We start from the raw sequence: 15,747 nt of genomic DNA on the forward strand, positions 1-15,747 counted from the left end.
CAGCTTGCTTGACATCTCCTTTGCCCCCAGATGAGAGATGTGGTGGGGGCCGCCACCGCGGGGCAGACCTACTACCGCAGCTGCATGGACAGCACGGTGAAGTACATGAACTTCTACAAGATCCCCAGGTCCGTGCAGAACCGCGTCAAGACCTGGTACGAGTACACCTGGCACTCCCAAGGCATGCTGGGTAAGACTCTTGCTGACTCGTTGACTTGGTACTTTGCTTCTGAAATTCCTCGGCCACTGTTCTTTCTGCTTTCCTGCCCATGATGGGGTGTGTTCAGTAATTCTTACAAAGTGGGAGAATCTTACCTGAAAATCATTTCCAGGTGTAGTGAAGTTTTCCCAGTTTCTAAATGGAACCTTTACTGAAATCAGACTATGCTAATTACATGTTAATGAGTTAAATTTTCCCAGTTTCTTTTTTTATCTTTGGGAGCTAGTTATTTTGTTCTCAGAGCCTGGATGTCGTTTTGGGTGTCTCTGAAAAGCCCAAAGGTCACCGACACTGTGCCTTGGCCCACCCCCACCCCACTCCCTCAGCCAAATGGAAGGGCCCCATTGCCTCCGAGGGGTTCCCTCTGGTCTCAGGGAAGCCATACCTCAGCCCCAAATTCTCCAGAGGTGGGGTGTGGGCAAGCCTGTGGACAATGAGCATTAGGGCTTCATTACTGACCGTCGCCAAAGCATGTAACTCTACACTCTACCAGGCACGTTCACCTCCCTTACCTCATTTCCTTCCGGTGAGGGTGTGCGCTGAGATACAGAGAGGGCCCTGCCCCGCCCAGGCTCGCTCAGACCTCGGGCTCCTACGTCATTATAGCGCGGTGGGAGGGGCACCGGGGTTGGACCCGTGCATTTCCTGTCTCCAGAAGCCAACATTCATGCCATGCCTGGCTCTCTGCGGGGCACCACAGACCTCACACTGGACAAAACAGATCCAGCCCTTCCTGTCCTGGGACAGGTTCTGGAACCATGCCCTCCCACCCCGCATCCCCCACCAGGGTGGGATCCTGAGTCCACCCCCTGGGCTACATGGCCACCGGCAAGTCACTGCTTTCCCGAGCCTCTTCTTCCTTGTCTGTAAAGTGAGGGCTACGATAGTGAGCACCTCTTGGGTTGCTGGGAGGAATTAATAAAATCATCTTCATAAAGGATTCTGTAAAAACAGTACTCGAAGTACTTTAGTTCTTGCTCATTTTGTTGTAGAGAAGATCCATCACAAAGAAACAATTGCAATAGGGGGTGGGATGTGTGCTACAGCACAGGGACTGCTAACATCATAGCTGGTGGGAGGTCTTGGAAGGCTTCCTGGAGGAGGTGACATTAGTTCTAATTTTTGAAGAATGAGTAGAAGTTAACCAGGAAAGTGTACACAAGGGAGTGCCATCTGCAAAGGCGAGAGAGGGCGCTCTCCCAATCCCGGTGACGCAGGAGCGGTGTGGCGGGGTCAGGAGCAGTGCAGACGGGGCCACGTGTTGGGGAGGAGCCTGCCCTGCCTCTGACTGTTGCCAGGGTCTCCTGTGCAGATGAGTCAGAGCTGATGGTGCAGCTTCCAGACAAGATGCGGCTGGACCTGGCCATCGATGTGAACTACGACATCGTCAGCAAAGTGGCGCTCTTCCAGGTACCACCCACCCGGCGCCCTCACCCCGGGGCTTTGGCAGGCCCGAGCCCACGCCTTCCTCTTAATGGGGAGTCCTTTCTGCTCCTCCCCGGGACAGGGCTGTGACCGACAGATGATCTTTGACATGCTGAAGCGGCTGCGCTCTGTTGTCTACCTGCCCAACGACTACGTGTGCAAGAAGGTGAGAGGCCTGAGGCAGCGGGAGCACAGCCTGGGATTGGCTGACCGCTGGCTGCCGGGGGCAGGGCCGGAGGGGTGGTTGCAAACCCTGTCCCTTGCATAGGTGTTTGTGGTTCTTTTTTCCCCTAATCTGAAAAAAAAATGTTGAATTAGTCTCCAACCTTAAAAATGGAAGGTTTTACATAAAAATTCAGATTTCTGGCTGAAAACGGAACATCCACTAGCACTGACGGAGCCTAGTTTCCCCAATAGCAAGAGTCAGCCAGGGTGGAAAAGGGGCTGCCCCTCCAGGGAGACTCCATCCTCACTCCTGAGCCACAAGCCCCACTACTCCCTCACTGCCTCCCACCAGGCTGCCTTCGCGCCTTTATATCACCTGGTTGATCCTGGAAAACATTTGGGTTTGAATCCTGGGGTTAAGCAGTGTCTAGGGCCCTTCTGGTCCCACTCTTTGGGATTCCAGGTGAGACCAAGGTCACTTGGAGTGAGTGATCAGTAGTGAGAGAACAGGAATCAGATTTTAGGCCTCTCATTACAGAGCTGTTAATAAGGCTGGTGTGAATATGGGGGTAAAAATACTGCCCAAGCAACCCCCGTGAGACTCAGAAACCCCCAGCTCAAGAAGCTCCCTGTTTTTAAGCTGTATGCTTTAGCTTTAGTAATTTCTGGAAACAGAGAGCTGGGGGAAGTGTGCTATGTACGGCTGTGAATTGAAGCTGCAGCCTTAGAGACCAAAAGGGGTTTGGGTGCGTTTGGCCCTGGAGCTGCTCCCTAGCTGTGCACCCTTGGGGAAGTGGCTGGCCCTCTCTGAGTTTCTCTCTTCTCATGGGTGAAGTAGAGCTGCTGAGAGTACCTTCCTCCCAAGTTCGTTGTGCGAGTTGAATACGATGTGCACGCAGAGTTTGGCACTGTGCCTGGCACAGAGCAGCTGCTGTCATCCTGTGGGTGACGGAGAATTTGCTTCAGATGAGAAAAAGTGACTCAGGTTGGGAAGTTTGCAGTTGTGAGTCTAAGTGAGCCCTTGGTGAGCATGTGTGAATGGCGCCCTCTGCTGCCTGGTTTTGCTTTGCGAAGATTTTACTGAGATACCCCAGGCCACACCCCTGGGCTGGTTACCGAGGTGAGGGTGAGCTCTTTAACCCCTCCCACATAACACTTCAGCCCCTTGTCAAGTTGGACACAGAAACAGGAAAGTAACACTTTCTTCCTTTTTTGTTAAGAAGGTCATGCAGGTACGAGATACCCAGGAAACATCAGTCAAATGACTCAAAGTGTAATTGGCTTACCTGTCCTTGGTCTTCCTCCCTGTAAACAGGGCAGGTGGGACTGACAGGTAGTGGACCAGGGCAGAAGCCTGTGAGGCCACGAGGAGAGGAAGGTGTGTGGCAGCCTGGGAATTTTTTTTTAATCTTTAAAAAAAATTTTTTTAAAGATTTTATTTATTTATCTTTAGAGGGGAAGGAAAGGAGAGAGGGAGAGAAATATCAATGTATGGTTGCTTCACACGTGTCCCCTGCTGGGAACTGGCCTGCAACCCAGGCATGTGCCCTGACTGGGAATCAAACTGCGATCGTGTGGTTCGCAGGCCCTCGCTCAATCCACTGAGCTACACCAGCCAGGGCCAGACTGTGAATTTCTGATTGCGGTCTGAAGCAAGCTGTTCATTCATTCATTCATTCATTCATTCATTCATTCGGTTTAACCTGGGACAAAGGCCATTGTATTCCTTTGCTACAGCTGCTAAGCACCACAGACCCAGTGGCTTAAAGAACAGAAACATACGTTTCACAGTTCTGGGGGCTGGAAGTCCAGGACAAAATGTCACTGGGGTGGTTCTTTCTGAGCACTGGAGGGAAGGCGTCTCTCCTCGGCTTGTTGGTGGCTGTTTCCTGCCTGCATCTCTCCACATTGCCTTCCTTCTATGTCTCTCTGCGTCTGAATGTGCCTTTTAGAAGGACGTCGGTCATCGTGGACTAGGGGCGCCCCCAACTCCAGTATGACCTCATCTTAATTTAATGCCATCTGTGAAGGACCTATTTCCAAATAAGGCCACGTTCTGAGGAACCAGGGGGTAGGGTGAATTTGGGGGAAGGGACGACACAGTCTGACCCACAACAACCATGGACCTGGAACCAGACTGTCCGGCTTTGAATTCCAGCTCTGCCTGTGGCTGGTTTTGTGACCTCCGGGGAGAGCTGCTGCCTCGGGGGGCGGTTGAGGAGCATGCTGGCTCGGCNGTTCTTTCTGAGTACTGGAGGGAAGGCGTCTCTCCTCGACTTGTTGGTGGCTGTTTCCTGCCTGCATCTCTCCACATTGCCTTCCTTCTATGTCTCTCTGTGTCTGAATGTGCCTTTTAGAAGGACGTCGGTCATAGTGGACTAGGGGCGCCCCCAACGCCAGTATGACCTCATCTTAATTTAATACCATCTGTGAAGGACCTATTTCCAAATAAGGCCACGTTCTGAGGAACCAGGGGGTAGGGTGAATTTGGGGGAAGGGACGACACAGTCTGACCCACAACAACCATGGACCTGGAACCAGACTGTCCGGCTTTGAATTCCAGCTCTGCCTGTGGCTGGTTTTGTGACCTCCGGGGAGAGCTGCTGCCTCGGGGGGCGGTTGAGGAGCATGCTGGCTCGGCCACATCCAGCCCGTAGGACAGGGGCAGGCCCAGACTCACGTGGCCTAGGTGCTGGGCCCTTTTTTGTTAGCAGGTGCCAGGCGCTCACCGTGCCCCGATGCGCCCCTGATGCACCCCTGATGTGGTGTGCGCTGGGCATTGGTATCGGTTTACCGTCTGAGGCACTGCAGGCGGCCCACACTTCTGGGCCGTGTCATGGGAGTTTTCAGAGGACCGGTACCCCTGCCTGGTTACATCTAGTGCTCTGCTTTCCACCACCATACTAACTCCCACTGTGATCCCTCCCCACAGTCCACAGATAGAGGGATCGAGACCACCCCCTCCTTGCCCCAAGGAGTTGGCGGCAGGGCGGGGCCTCAGGGCAGGTGTCTCCGCACTGTGCCTCGCTGGGCCAGGTCCTACTGCATCTGTGGTCACTTTGACAATGACTTCCCTTTCTCTGTCTCAGGGGGAGATAGGCCGAGAGATGTACATCATCCAGGCGGGGCAGGTGCAGGTCCTGGGTGGCCCTGACGGGAAGTCTGTGCTGGTGACGCTGAAAGCTGGCTCTGTGTTTGGAGAAATAAGGTCAGAGGGGAGCAGAGTGAAAGAAGGGGAAGGTCAGGGGGGTGGCCAGGGATAGGTATGGGACCTCATCCTCCAGGGAACCTCGGTGGGTCTGAGGGAACTACTGCCGGGTGCAGCCCCGGCACCTGTGGGTGTAGGTAGGTGACACGTGCTCTCACCTGTGTGGGGCTGCCATTGTGCCCACGTGGGACTGGGAATGGACACTCAGTGTGATCAGAACCTCGGCCTCCGGAGGGCCTCACCACCCTGCTCTCTCACCGCAGCCTGCTGGCTGTCGGGGGTGGGAACCGCCGCACCGCCAACGTGGTGGCCCACGGGTTCACCAACCTCTTCATTCTGGACAAGAAGGACCTGAACGAGATTTTGGTGCATTACCCCGAGTCCCAGAAGTTACTCCGGAAGAAGGCCAGGTACGCTTTTTTATTTTAAAAATCCACCTATGCTTTAGTGTGCATTTCTGAAGGACTAAGACGTTCTCTTACGTAACTGTGGCAACTTTATCAAAACCAGGAGATTCAGTGTTGAAACAATACTGTATCTCATCCCTAACCCAGATGTGAACTTTGCTAATTGTTCCAACCCTGTCTTTCATAGCTTTTCTTTTCTTCTTTTTCGCTCCTGGGTCATGTCGGGGATCCACTGCGTGATGTTGCCGTATTTTGTCCCCTTCAATCTGGGATCGACGTTCCTCAGTCTTTTCCTGTCTTTAATGGGTTTGACTCCTTTGACCATCCATTCTTGCTGTTTGTGTTTATCTATATTTATCCATTGCAACCCGACACCACAGAGTTCATCTCAACCTCCTCCTTTTCCGTGTTTGTAAATTCCTTCTGCCACCCAGAGGAACTTGACTCTCTATTCTCCCCACATCAAGACGGAGAAAGTAGCATCCGCATCACGACCAGGTGTCACCAGAAAAAAGAGAGGCTTCTGAGTGCAGTGCGGTTCTCTCTGTCTTTAGCGGGAGGGTGTGTGACAGACGCCTGTCTTCAGTGTGACTTGGATTAATTCTCATGCCCTCCCCTGAGTCCTCCTGAAATGCAGCGGGGTTGGTGTGTTCTGTTCTAGGGATCCAAATTCATGTGTATGTGGGTGTGTGGCTTTGAGCACGAGATGTATTAACATGGTACCAAAAGTCAGTCTGCTACAAAATAGGATCCTCAGAGAAGGGTCCCACCTTCCGCCCACCCCCACCCCCCCGCCTATTGCCACCCACCCCCTAAAGGACCCCAGTCTCATTAGTTTCTGCTTTTTCCTCCCTGGGTTTCCTTTTGCGAAAACAGGCAGATCCGTGGATGTTTCCTGACCTCTGTTTCTGTCTTGCACGACACACAGCGTACCGTAGATTCTCTTTTGCACTTTGCTTGCTTGTTATCCCCATGAGCACATGTCCTGAAAAGCTTTCTCCCTCGGGCTGCAGGCAGCACGCCCATCCCTGCAGGAGCCGCAGACCCTGCTGGCGAGTGGGCATTCAGGCGGTTGGCAGTGTTTTGTAACAGAAACAGTGCTGCAGTGAGGAACCTTGTATATCTGTATTTTGGATTGCTGGGGAGTAGGTGATTTCTTAGAAGAGCACACTTTTGCTTTCAGCCCCTTCGGATTAGGCTTTTAATTGAACGATGGAGGCCTCATTGTATGGTATCAAGCTTGGGAGGTGGATAGGGCTTAAATCTCATCTGCGTGGTACTGGCTGTGTGACCTCGGAAAAGTTACTTAACTTTTCTGGTCTCAGCGTTCTCCCCTGTAAACTAGTGGTAACCATAAATGAAATACCATGTGTAGATGTCTCCAGCAGGGAGCCGGGCCTGTGGGAGAGCTCAATAAAAACAGTCACCCGTTAAAGCCCCTTTATAATTTTTCCATTGGATTATGACCTTTTAATCACCTCTCTGCTTTCTGCCCCACCTTGCCTTTCATCGCACATTATTTTCCACTCCTTTTGATGAGATAACACCATAAATATACTGCCCAGAGAGTGGTTGTGATAAAAGGAACCGACTCACCAGCATGTATTCATCCAGCACAATAATTTATTGAGGACATAGCTCTTGGCCCTGGGCACGCAGCGGGGACCAAACGGAGCTTACGTTCCAGTCGGGGAGACCAGCAATGGGGAAATGAAGGGCTGGGAGACATGTCAGCTGGGAGTAAGGGAATATGAGGGAACATAGAGCCCCGTGAGGGCACAAAGTGATGGAGAGAGCTGTTGGAGATAAGTTGGTAAGGAAAAGCCGTTCTGAGGAGGTGGCATTTCAGCTGAGACCTGCCCAGAGTAAGGGAGTGGGCTGGGGCACTGCCTGCAGGGAAGAGCATGCCAGGCAGAGGGAACAGCATGTGCAATGGCCCTGAGTTGGCACAGCCTCAGGGGGTGTGCAGACCAGTGAGAACGTGCAAGCGTCACTGGATATGGGATGGGAGAAGCCGAGGAGCTGAGACTGGGTGCGGACCCTGGGCAAAGCCTCAAAATCCCTCGGGCGCTTACTCTGAGGGAGATGAGATGTATGCAGGGTTTTACACAGGGGACGACTTGCGACTCAGGTCTCCACAGGGCCCTCTTGGCAGCCACTCCCAGGTGAGTGGATGTAACGCCGATATCATAGGACAACACACAGGAGGCACTGGGGTCCCCTGGGGAAGGCGGTTCAGCCTGAACTGCTCCTGCAAAATTGCCCATTGCCCCTTCCTCTCCCGAGGGCCAGGGAAGTGAGGTGAGCACTCGTTATTCATGGACCTTGTAGTTGCAGTTGCCTCCTCACTGAAATTTATTTACGACCCCATATCAATACTCAAGGCCATCCTGGTGCTTTGCAGACAGCGCGGAGCAGCGGAGAATGTGAGGTGGCCCCCGCCCCGCCTGTGTGTTTAAGCTGAGGGCTGAGCGGCAGACACTCTGCCTTCTTGTTCCAGCTCCTACTGTAAATGAGTGTCTTTTTTTTTTTTTTTGGTGGCCTGTTAGGTGCCATGTTTTTTACATTTTTGCAAACAATTTTTGGTGGTTTTGCTGCTTAAAAGGGCCCCTGAGTGTGGTGCTGAAATGCTGTCTCGTGTCTCTAAGGGCGAGAAGGCTGGGATGTGCCTTCGTTCAGACCCCAGTGATGGAGCTGGTGGCCCGGGCTTCATTGTTAATGGGTCAACGGTGTGTTAAATGAGATGCCTTTAAAGAGAAACACGCACACGCAGGCTTCGTATTGATCTGCTGATGGAAGTGCTGTGTTGAGGGGCACGCAGAGCCTTTATCCTGCCGTCCCCCAGCGGCAGCAGTTCAGTAGTTGCTAATTCAGGGTTTGCAGGGACTTGATAGACCCGAATCAGGGGGACGGACTGTTTATGTTTGAGAACCGGCCCCGTCCCTGCCCCTCCCTCCTTCCCTCCCTTCGTCCCCCCACCCACTTCCCTCCCACAAGAGGAGCACGGCAGGAAAGCCTGCTGCCCCCAGTCTCAGGCCGGCTTAGGTGAGGGTTTGCCGAACCGGCCGCATCCTCCCGAGGCCTCGCGCCTGACCTGCCTGCAGTGTGCTGCGGGCATGGGGCAGGGAGGAGGGTCTGATTCGGGTTCTCCGGACAACGAGCTTGAGGAGAGAGGCCCAGGCTCTGCCCACCGAAAGAGAGCCTCAGCCTGAGTGGGCCTGGGGATATCTGAGGGGGTGAGAGCCCCAAGTGGGGTTCTGCCTGAGCTCCCCAGTTTATGGGGGAGACCTGAGGCCCCACACAAAGGAGGTGCTCAGGTCTTTGACTTGGCTTCTGCAAGAAACGGGGCAAAAATATCTCATGTGTACCACTTCCTTCANTGCCGAACCAGCCGCATCCTCCCGAGGCCTCGCACCTGACCTGCCTGCAGTGTGCTGCGGGCATGGGGCAGGGAGGAGGGTCTGATTCAGGTTCTCCGGACAATGAGCTTCAGGAGAGAGGCCCGGGCTCTGCCCACCGAAAGAGAGCCTCAGCCTGAGTGGGCCTGGGGATATCTGAGGGGGTGAGAGCCCCAAGTGGGGTTCTGCCTGAGCTCCCCAGTTTATGGGGGAGACCTGAGGCCCCACACAAAGGAGGTGCTCAGGTCTTTGACTTGGCTTCTGCAAGAAACGGGGCAAAAATATCTCATGTGTACCACTTCCTTCAGGGGTGAATGTTTGATCCTAATTAGAGTGAAATGCATGTCCTGTGAACACGAGGCTCCATTTCCTCCATCTGGAAATGTCCCAGAAGCCCGCTCGATGTTTCAAAACGGAGCCAGCCACCAGCCACTAGCCACTAGCCATCAGCCGTCAGCAAAGGTCCTATAGGTAGTTCTCTTGGGTCATTTTGGTATCACGCCAAGCCTTCCTGTGGACTGGTGTGCTATGCACGATTGTATCGAATGACACAGGTGACGGTGCCGGGCATGGGAGAGGCCTCTGATGGGTTATGATGTTTGTGTTCTCCTGGGAGAACCCCCGCCAGCAAATTCCAGGCTTGGGCAATTAGTATCAATACGCACAATTTAAATCCATTGCCTCTGATTAGATAAGCAGCCAGCGACGGCCTCATTTTTAAACAAACCAGCTTTGCTGGAACTCTGATGAATGGATTGGCCAATTAGTAGTCGAGGCCCTAGACTGCAGGCAAAACTCATTTGTTCTCGAGCCAAACCACGCATCATAAATTTGTAGTATGGAAAACTCCTTAGAGAAGGCCAGGGCTCTGTCGGATGGAGAATTCTCTCTTCATCTGGGAGTCGGCTGATAGGTTGCGTTTCGTCTGGGTTGTTACTCTGTGTCTGCCACTTCCTGGCAAGTCACTCCCTCCATTCTGGGCCTCAGTTTCCCCAACTCTCACAGGCACAGTAACCCTTCAGCATCTAAGAAGAGCATGACCGAGATGTAGCTTTGTAATCACTGAGCTCTGCGATGCTGGGGTCGGAGGCGTGCGTTTGAAACCCAGCTCTGCCACTTCCTGGCTGTGTGGCCTTGGGAAAGTTACTCAGCCCCTCTGGACTTCCATCTCCTCATCTGAAATGAGGGAAGGTAATAGGGCCTACCTGAGGGTTACCTCGAGAGTTAAACGACAGAGTGCATTACCAGTCATCTGTTGCTGCATAAAAACATTACCACAAGTTTAGTAGCTTAAACATCACAAAAACCTCAAGTTCAGGTGGGAAGGGATCTGCTTCCAAGGTCACGTGGTTATCGGCCGGATCCAGTTCTTATAGTTATTGAACTGGGGACCTCTATTCCTAGCTAGTTGCTGACCGGTGGCTGCCCTTAGGTTCTTGTCACCTCATGTCCCTCGATGTGGCAGCTCGCTTCCTCCGAGTCAGCAGGGATTTGCTTGTCCTTGCAAGACAGCGATCACAAGGCTATGTGACATATTCATAAATGTTAGATTTGAGCGCCCTTGCTGTGTTCTGTTGATTAGAAGTGAGTCGGATGTCCCACTCACCCTCGGGGGAGGGATAACACAGAGGCATGAACACCAGGCGGGGGATCCCAGAGGCCACCAATGAGTGCCTGCCTGTAAAGGACTGAGCACAGGGCCTGACACTACAGACAGACACTCAGCAAATGCCGACGGTGGTGCCAGTGCTGATGGTGAGGTGACAATGAAGCAAAAGAGAGAGAAGCAAAAAGCTTGGGGTTCTTTGTCATCTGGGCATCTTCCTTCTGATCCCGTTTACTGAAGTACCCTTCCTTATTTCCTGTGTGACCTCAGAAAAGTTACTCAACCCCTCTGGGCCTCCGTTTCTCCATATAGAAGGTGCAGACAGCAAGGCCCACATCGGTTGTTCTGACCATTCAGTGAGATGCTATGCATTCAGCGCTGTGCATGGCTCAGAAAATGCACCCAAAAACGGCTCGCCAAACAAGCACCGTCACACACGAGTCCAACTCAGAGGGCGCAGACGACGCACACGAGCCCCTTTTCTGTCCCAGAGCCGGCTTGTGACACCCGTGGACCCTGCTTTCTTTCAGGCGCATGCTGAGGAACAACAACAAGCCTAAGGAGAAGAGCGTGCTGATCCTTCCCCCCCGGGCCGGCACCCCCAAGCTCTTCAACGCCGCCCTGGCCGCAGCGGGGAAGATGGCCAGGGGGGCGAAGGGCGGCAGGCTGGCCCACCTCCGGGCTCGACTCAAGGAGCTGGCTGCGCAGGAGGCGGCTGCGAAACAGCAACAGTTGCTGGAACAGGTAACGTGGTGGGAACCCAGCCGCCCACTCATTTCACCTGTGGGCCGGGAAGGAGGCCTGGGGACCTCAGAGAGCAGGTCCCACATTTAATTTTAGGGAGTCCTTTCCCTTCCTTCTCTCTGGCAGGGCTTGTCTGATTGCGAGTGACAGAAACGCAAGTGACAGTACAAGCTCTTATTCCATTGAGAAAATGGAATTTATTGGGTCAAATAATTAAAAAGTTCAGGCAGGGCTGGATCCCAAAGCTCAAATGATGAGAATGGGGTGCGGGGTGCTGGTCAACAACTCTGCTCCCCTCGGGGGTGGCTCTATTCCCAGGCTGGCCCCCGAGAACTCTGGCTTACTCCCTCCTGGTTTAACAAGTCCCACAGAAAGAGGACCTCTCTCCCAGTGAATCCAGCAAAAGTTTCAGGGCTCCCTGTCATTGGATGGCTTGGGTCACATGTCAGTTCCTAAGCCATTTAATGGGTGCTCTGCAGAGGCCTGGCTCACATGCCCCTGGCTATGTTGAGGGGATGGGGTGGGTTCCCAAAGGGAAGTCTTGGTGTGGGCAGGGAATGCCCCTCCCTCCCCAGATGAGAGTGGTGTTCTCATAGTTAATTTTGTGTCTGTGACAATTTAAAAGATTTGAAAATGTGACAGGCATGGTGCCGACTGCCCCATCCCCATAAATCTAAAGGGAATTTTGAAATTAGTTCTGGGACTTTTTCTGTGACTAATGCCAAGAATGCCAATTAGAACGATTGCATTAATTATGGCTGCTCATCACTGTCCTTCAGGGAGGCTGCCGGGAAGGGGGGGTGGGGTTAGGCAGGGGCTCAGTGGCAGGAGGGGACAGCAGTCTCCGTGAGACCATTCAGAGGAGCCCAGTGAAGTCAGGTTCAATCCAGGCCAGTGTCAGAGTCCAGGGACCCCATCAAAAGCCATGTGACAGCAGGGGACTGAGGGGTGATCTCAAAGCCACCTGGGGTTCCAGTTCTCAGATGTGATCAGCAATGCCGCAGACCGAGGACAGACGTGCCGATCTGGCTCACAAACTGTCCGGGGCGGCGTCAGGCTGGTAACTGGGGTCTTCGGGGAGGCTGAGTGGACGTGAGCTCCGAGCATGTTCTGGGTACAGTGACAGGCTTTACCTGAAAGGGGTTCCTGGTGTTGGTGCCTCACTGGGGCAGCTGGGAGACATGAATTCAATGTGCACAAAGCTGCCAGTAAAAGGCACGTCCCCCGCAATTCGGAACCAGGGCAGAATGGCGGAGTGTGAGAAGCCCTCAGGTAGCCGTCCAAAGGCACAGTCCGAGTCCCAGGTCTGTCATTGCCGGCTCTGTGACCTGGGTGGCTAGCTCCTCAAGACTCCCGAGACACCCTGATTCCTCGTGGTTGCCATATAGGGTGTCAGAGGGGAGGCGGGGCGCCCAGGCTGCCTTTTGTAAAAGCAGTCTGACCATGGCCAAGCCCTGGACCAAGCTTTTCACAATTCTTCTGGCTCTGTTTAGAGCAGGATGCTTCCCTCGGCCCCACAGGGGGCCACACCCATGGCCTCAGGAACAGGGTCCCACAGGGGGCACACCCACGGCCTCAGGACACCCAGCCATCCTGCCTTGGGGCGTTGTCAGAGTTCAGAGTAGATGGGGGAGGGTGGAACAGGTACGACAAACGTGCAGGAACAGGGACAGAGGGCGTGGTGAGTCCCCCAAGGTGCCTTGGGTTCTAGGAGCATCCTGTCCCCCATTCTCCTTCCTTCAACACTTCAGGACTCCAGCAAACTTCGGGGTCTCTATTTCTCACAAGCATGCCGACTGCCCTCACTTGAACTCACCACCACCCTCTCAAGTGGGTCTTAGACATCTGGGGACCCCCTGGGGCTCCTGGTCTGGAGGCTGCACTGTCCCCTCTGTCCTTCTGTGCAGAGATGGGGTGGGACAGGGCAGGAGGGGGCCATGGGCGCCTGCTAAAGCATGGGCGTTCAACCAATCTGCCACTGATACACAGGCCGTGGCCAGCACCCATGCGCAGACCACAGGCTGGAGGCTGGAGCTTCCCACCAAGTCCCCAAACTGGGGGGCTCAGCCCAGCCCAATGCCAGTGGCCCCTGGGCAGCTCAACCTTTGAGACCTTCCAGAAAGGGGGTCAGGCCACATCTGCTCCTGCCCTCATCAGTCTTTTCCCTGTTTTCCTAGGGTTTTTCTCACTCAGGAGCAGGCAGCCCTGAGAACTGGGTGGGCAGGGAGGCCAGCTCAGCTTGGCAAGGAGATGCGCCCTCAAGGTCATGGCCTCTCCTGCTTTCCTAGCTCAGGGAAGGGTTGGGGTGGGGGCTCGGTCCTGCAATGCAGCTGAGACCGAAAATGTTGCCCTGGAGCCTTCCACTAAATCCATCCAGGACTCAGAACCCCTAAACCTGCGTCCTCTGTGATGTATTGTCTGTACCATTAAGCCTGATGCGGCTCTGCCAAACCCTCCGTCCTGAGCCTCCACCAGCCCCTCCCAAGGGGGTCCGACAAGGGGAGCAGGGGGGTGCCTAAGAGCCCTTGGATGTGCTCTGCCTCACCAGTCGCTCTTTTGGGATTCCAGGCCAAGAGCTCGGAAGATGCTGCAGGAGAGGCAGGCTCCGCCGTCCCTGACCAGCCTGCGCCCCCAGAACCCCCAGCCCCAGAACCCCCAGCCCCAGCCTCNGGGCCGGGTGGGGGTGGGGGCTCGGTCCTGCAATGCAGCTGAGACCGAAAATGTTGCCCTGGGGCCTTCCACTAAATCCATCCAGGACTCAGAACCCCTAAACCTGCGTCCTCTGTGATGTATTGTCTGTACCATTAAGCCTGATGCGGCTCTGCCAAGCCCTCCGTCCTGAGCCTCCACCAGCCCCTCCCAAGAGGGTCCGACAAGGGGAGCAGGGGGGTGCCTAAGAGCCCTTGGATGTGCTCTGCCTCACCAGTCGCTCTTTTGGGATTCCAGGCCAAGAGCTCGGAAGATGCTGCAGGAGAGGCAGGCTCCACCGTCCCTGACCAGCCTGCGCCCCCAGAACCCCCAGCCCCAGAACCCCCAGCCCCAGCCTCTCAGCCACCTGCCTCCCCAGGGGATGCCAAGAAGGAGGCAGCTGGTCCCGAGGAACATTCGGTGCGGATCTGCATTAGCCCCGGCCCGGACCCTGACGAACAGATCCTGTCCGTGGAGATCCCAGAAGAAGAGAAGAAGGAGGCAGAGTGAGGTGCCCACTACTTGTGCTCCCCCAGCAGCCAAGCAGCAAGACGCTGGTCCCCAGGGGTGGCCTCAGTGGCTCTGAGCTAGCTGCCCGCCACCCTTCCTGCCCCGACATCAGCCTCTCCCGGGGCTGCTCTTGAAATCAACACATTTCCCAGTGTCCCTAAGCTCCCACCCTTGCTTGAAAATCCTACTTCCCTTGACTATTATTTTTAAGAACAGCAATTTTTTCTGGTTTGGAAGTTCATAGACAGGGAACAGATAAGGCTCTAACATCATGGGATGCTTCGTTGGAGATGACAAGGCTTTGAATGTTTGGGGTTTCCCTTTGGGAATCTGTCCCCCACAGTTCAAGGGCAGGAAGTGTCCAGCACAAAGGCGGGCAGCTGTACTGTCCTTTGGGCCCGCTGGGAACCGGGGTCCTCTGACCCCATGTCGCATGCCATCTTTGCCGGCAGCCACGTTGGCAGCAGGATGCTGGTTAGGGCATGAATGCTTGTCTTCCCCAGACCACGTTCAGCCCCTGCGATGCCATTATCTCAGAGCAGATACAATAGAAACAGGCCCGCTGGCCAGGAGCTGTGGGCGTTTCTGAGTGCCCCCTCTGCCAGTCACCCCCTCTCCTTAGCAGGGATCGACCTACCCCTCACTTTCAACACCCTTGCTGTCAAGGCGATGGTGGCAGCTTTGATGACTCCTAGGAGATGAAATCTTTCAGTTGATACCCCTGAAATTTCCTAAGCTTCTCCCCATCACCCCATGCTGCTTTTATGATTTAAAAAGGGGGGAGGAGAGTGATTCAGTCGATGGATTTTTAAAAATGTCCCCCAAAGAGATGTTTATTGATTTTAAAGAGAGAGGAAGGGAGCGAGAGAAACATCGATGTTAGAGAGAGACATTGATTGGCTGCCTTCTGCACGCGCCCCAACCAGGGATTGAACTTGGGTACGTGCCCTGACCGGGGATCAAACCAGGAACATTTCGTTGTACGGGATGGCACTCCAACCAGCTGAGCCGCCCGGGAGGACAATGGGTATTTATTGAGAGGATCTGATTTGCAAACCGAGTGGCTCTTAGGGGAGTGGGGACTGAAAAATACAATCTAGTGCTGGGCCGTTTGTTCCCGCCAGCGACGATGAACACAAAGGGTTTCTGGTAGGCAGTGCCCATTTTGTATAAACTCACTGAACACAGGGAACTGCTAACCGGGCCTTTGAGGGCTTGCAAATGGTCTATGTTTTCCCACCAACCGAAAAGCAGCACTTTCATTTCCCCTGTGAAAAAAATTAAACTCGTTTGATGGGGGGTCTACACCTCCAGGTGCCAGGGTAACGAGCGGATTTACCTAGTTGGTAACGTGTCGCTGGACCAGAGTGGCCATC

General features: G+C 54.2%; 1 protein-coding gene across 1 annotated transcript in view; it reads left to right on the top strand.

Annotated features, from left to right (window-relative positions):
• Positions 1 to 15,221, top strand: part of CNGB1 (cyclic nucleotide gated channel subunit beta 1) — a 59,478-nt gene extending 44,257 nt beyond the window's left edge. Inside the window, exons 27-34 of the mRNA XM_037041625.1 lie at positions 31 to 190; positions 1,533 to 1,630; positions 1,728 to 1,811; positions 4,900 to 5,018; positions 5,282 to 5,428; positions 10,960 to 11,173; positions 13,742 to 13,850; positions 14,196 to 15,221. Coding sequence (XP_036897520.1) covers positions 31 to 190; positions 1,533 to 1,630; positions 1,728 to 1,811; positions 4,900 to 5,018; positions 5,282 to 5,428; positions 10,960 to 11,173; positions 13,742 to 13,850; positions 14,196 to 14,371 — 1,107 coding nt within the window. The 3' untranslated portion in view covers positions 14,372 to 15,221. The remainder of the gene's footprint in view (positions 1 to 30; positions 191 to 1,532; positions 1,631 to 1,727; positions 1,812 to 4,899; positions 5,019 to 5,281; positions 5,429 to 10,959; positions 11,174 to 13,741; positions 13,851 to 14,195) is intronic.
• The last annotated feature ends 526 nt before the right edge of the window (positions 15,222 to 15,747 follow it).

The sequence above is a fragment of the Sturnira hondurensis genome, unplaced genomic scaffold (genome assembly GCF_014824575.4).
Source record: "Sturnira hondurensis isolate 20B ecotype Veracruz unplaced genomic scaffold, ASM1482457v3 Scaffold0003090, whole genome shotgun sequence".
NCBI lineage: Eukaryota > Metazoa > Chordata > Mammalia > Chiroptera > Phyllostomidae > Sturnira > Sturnira hondurensis.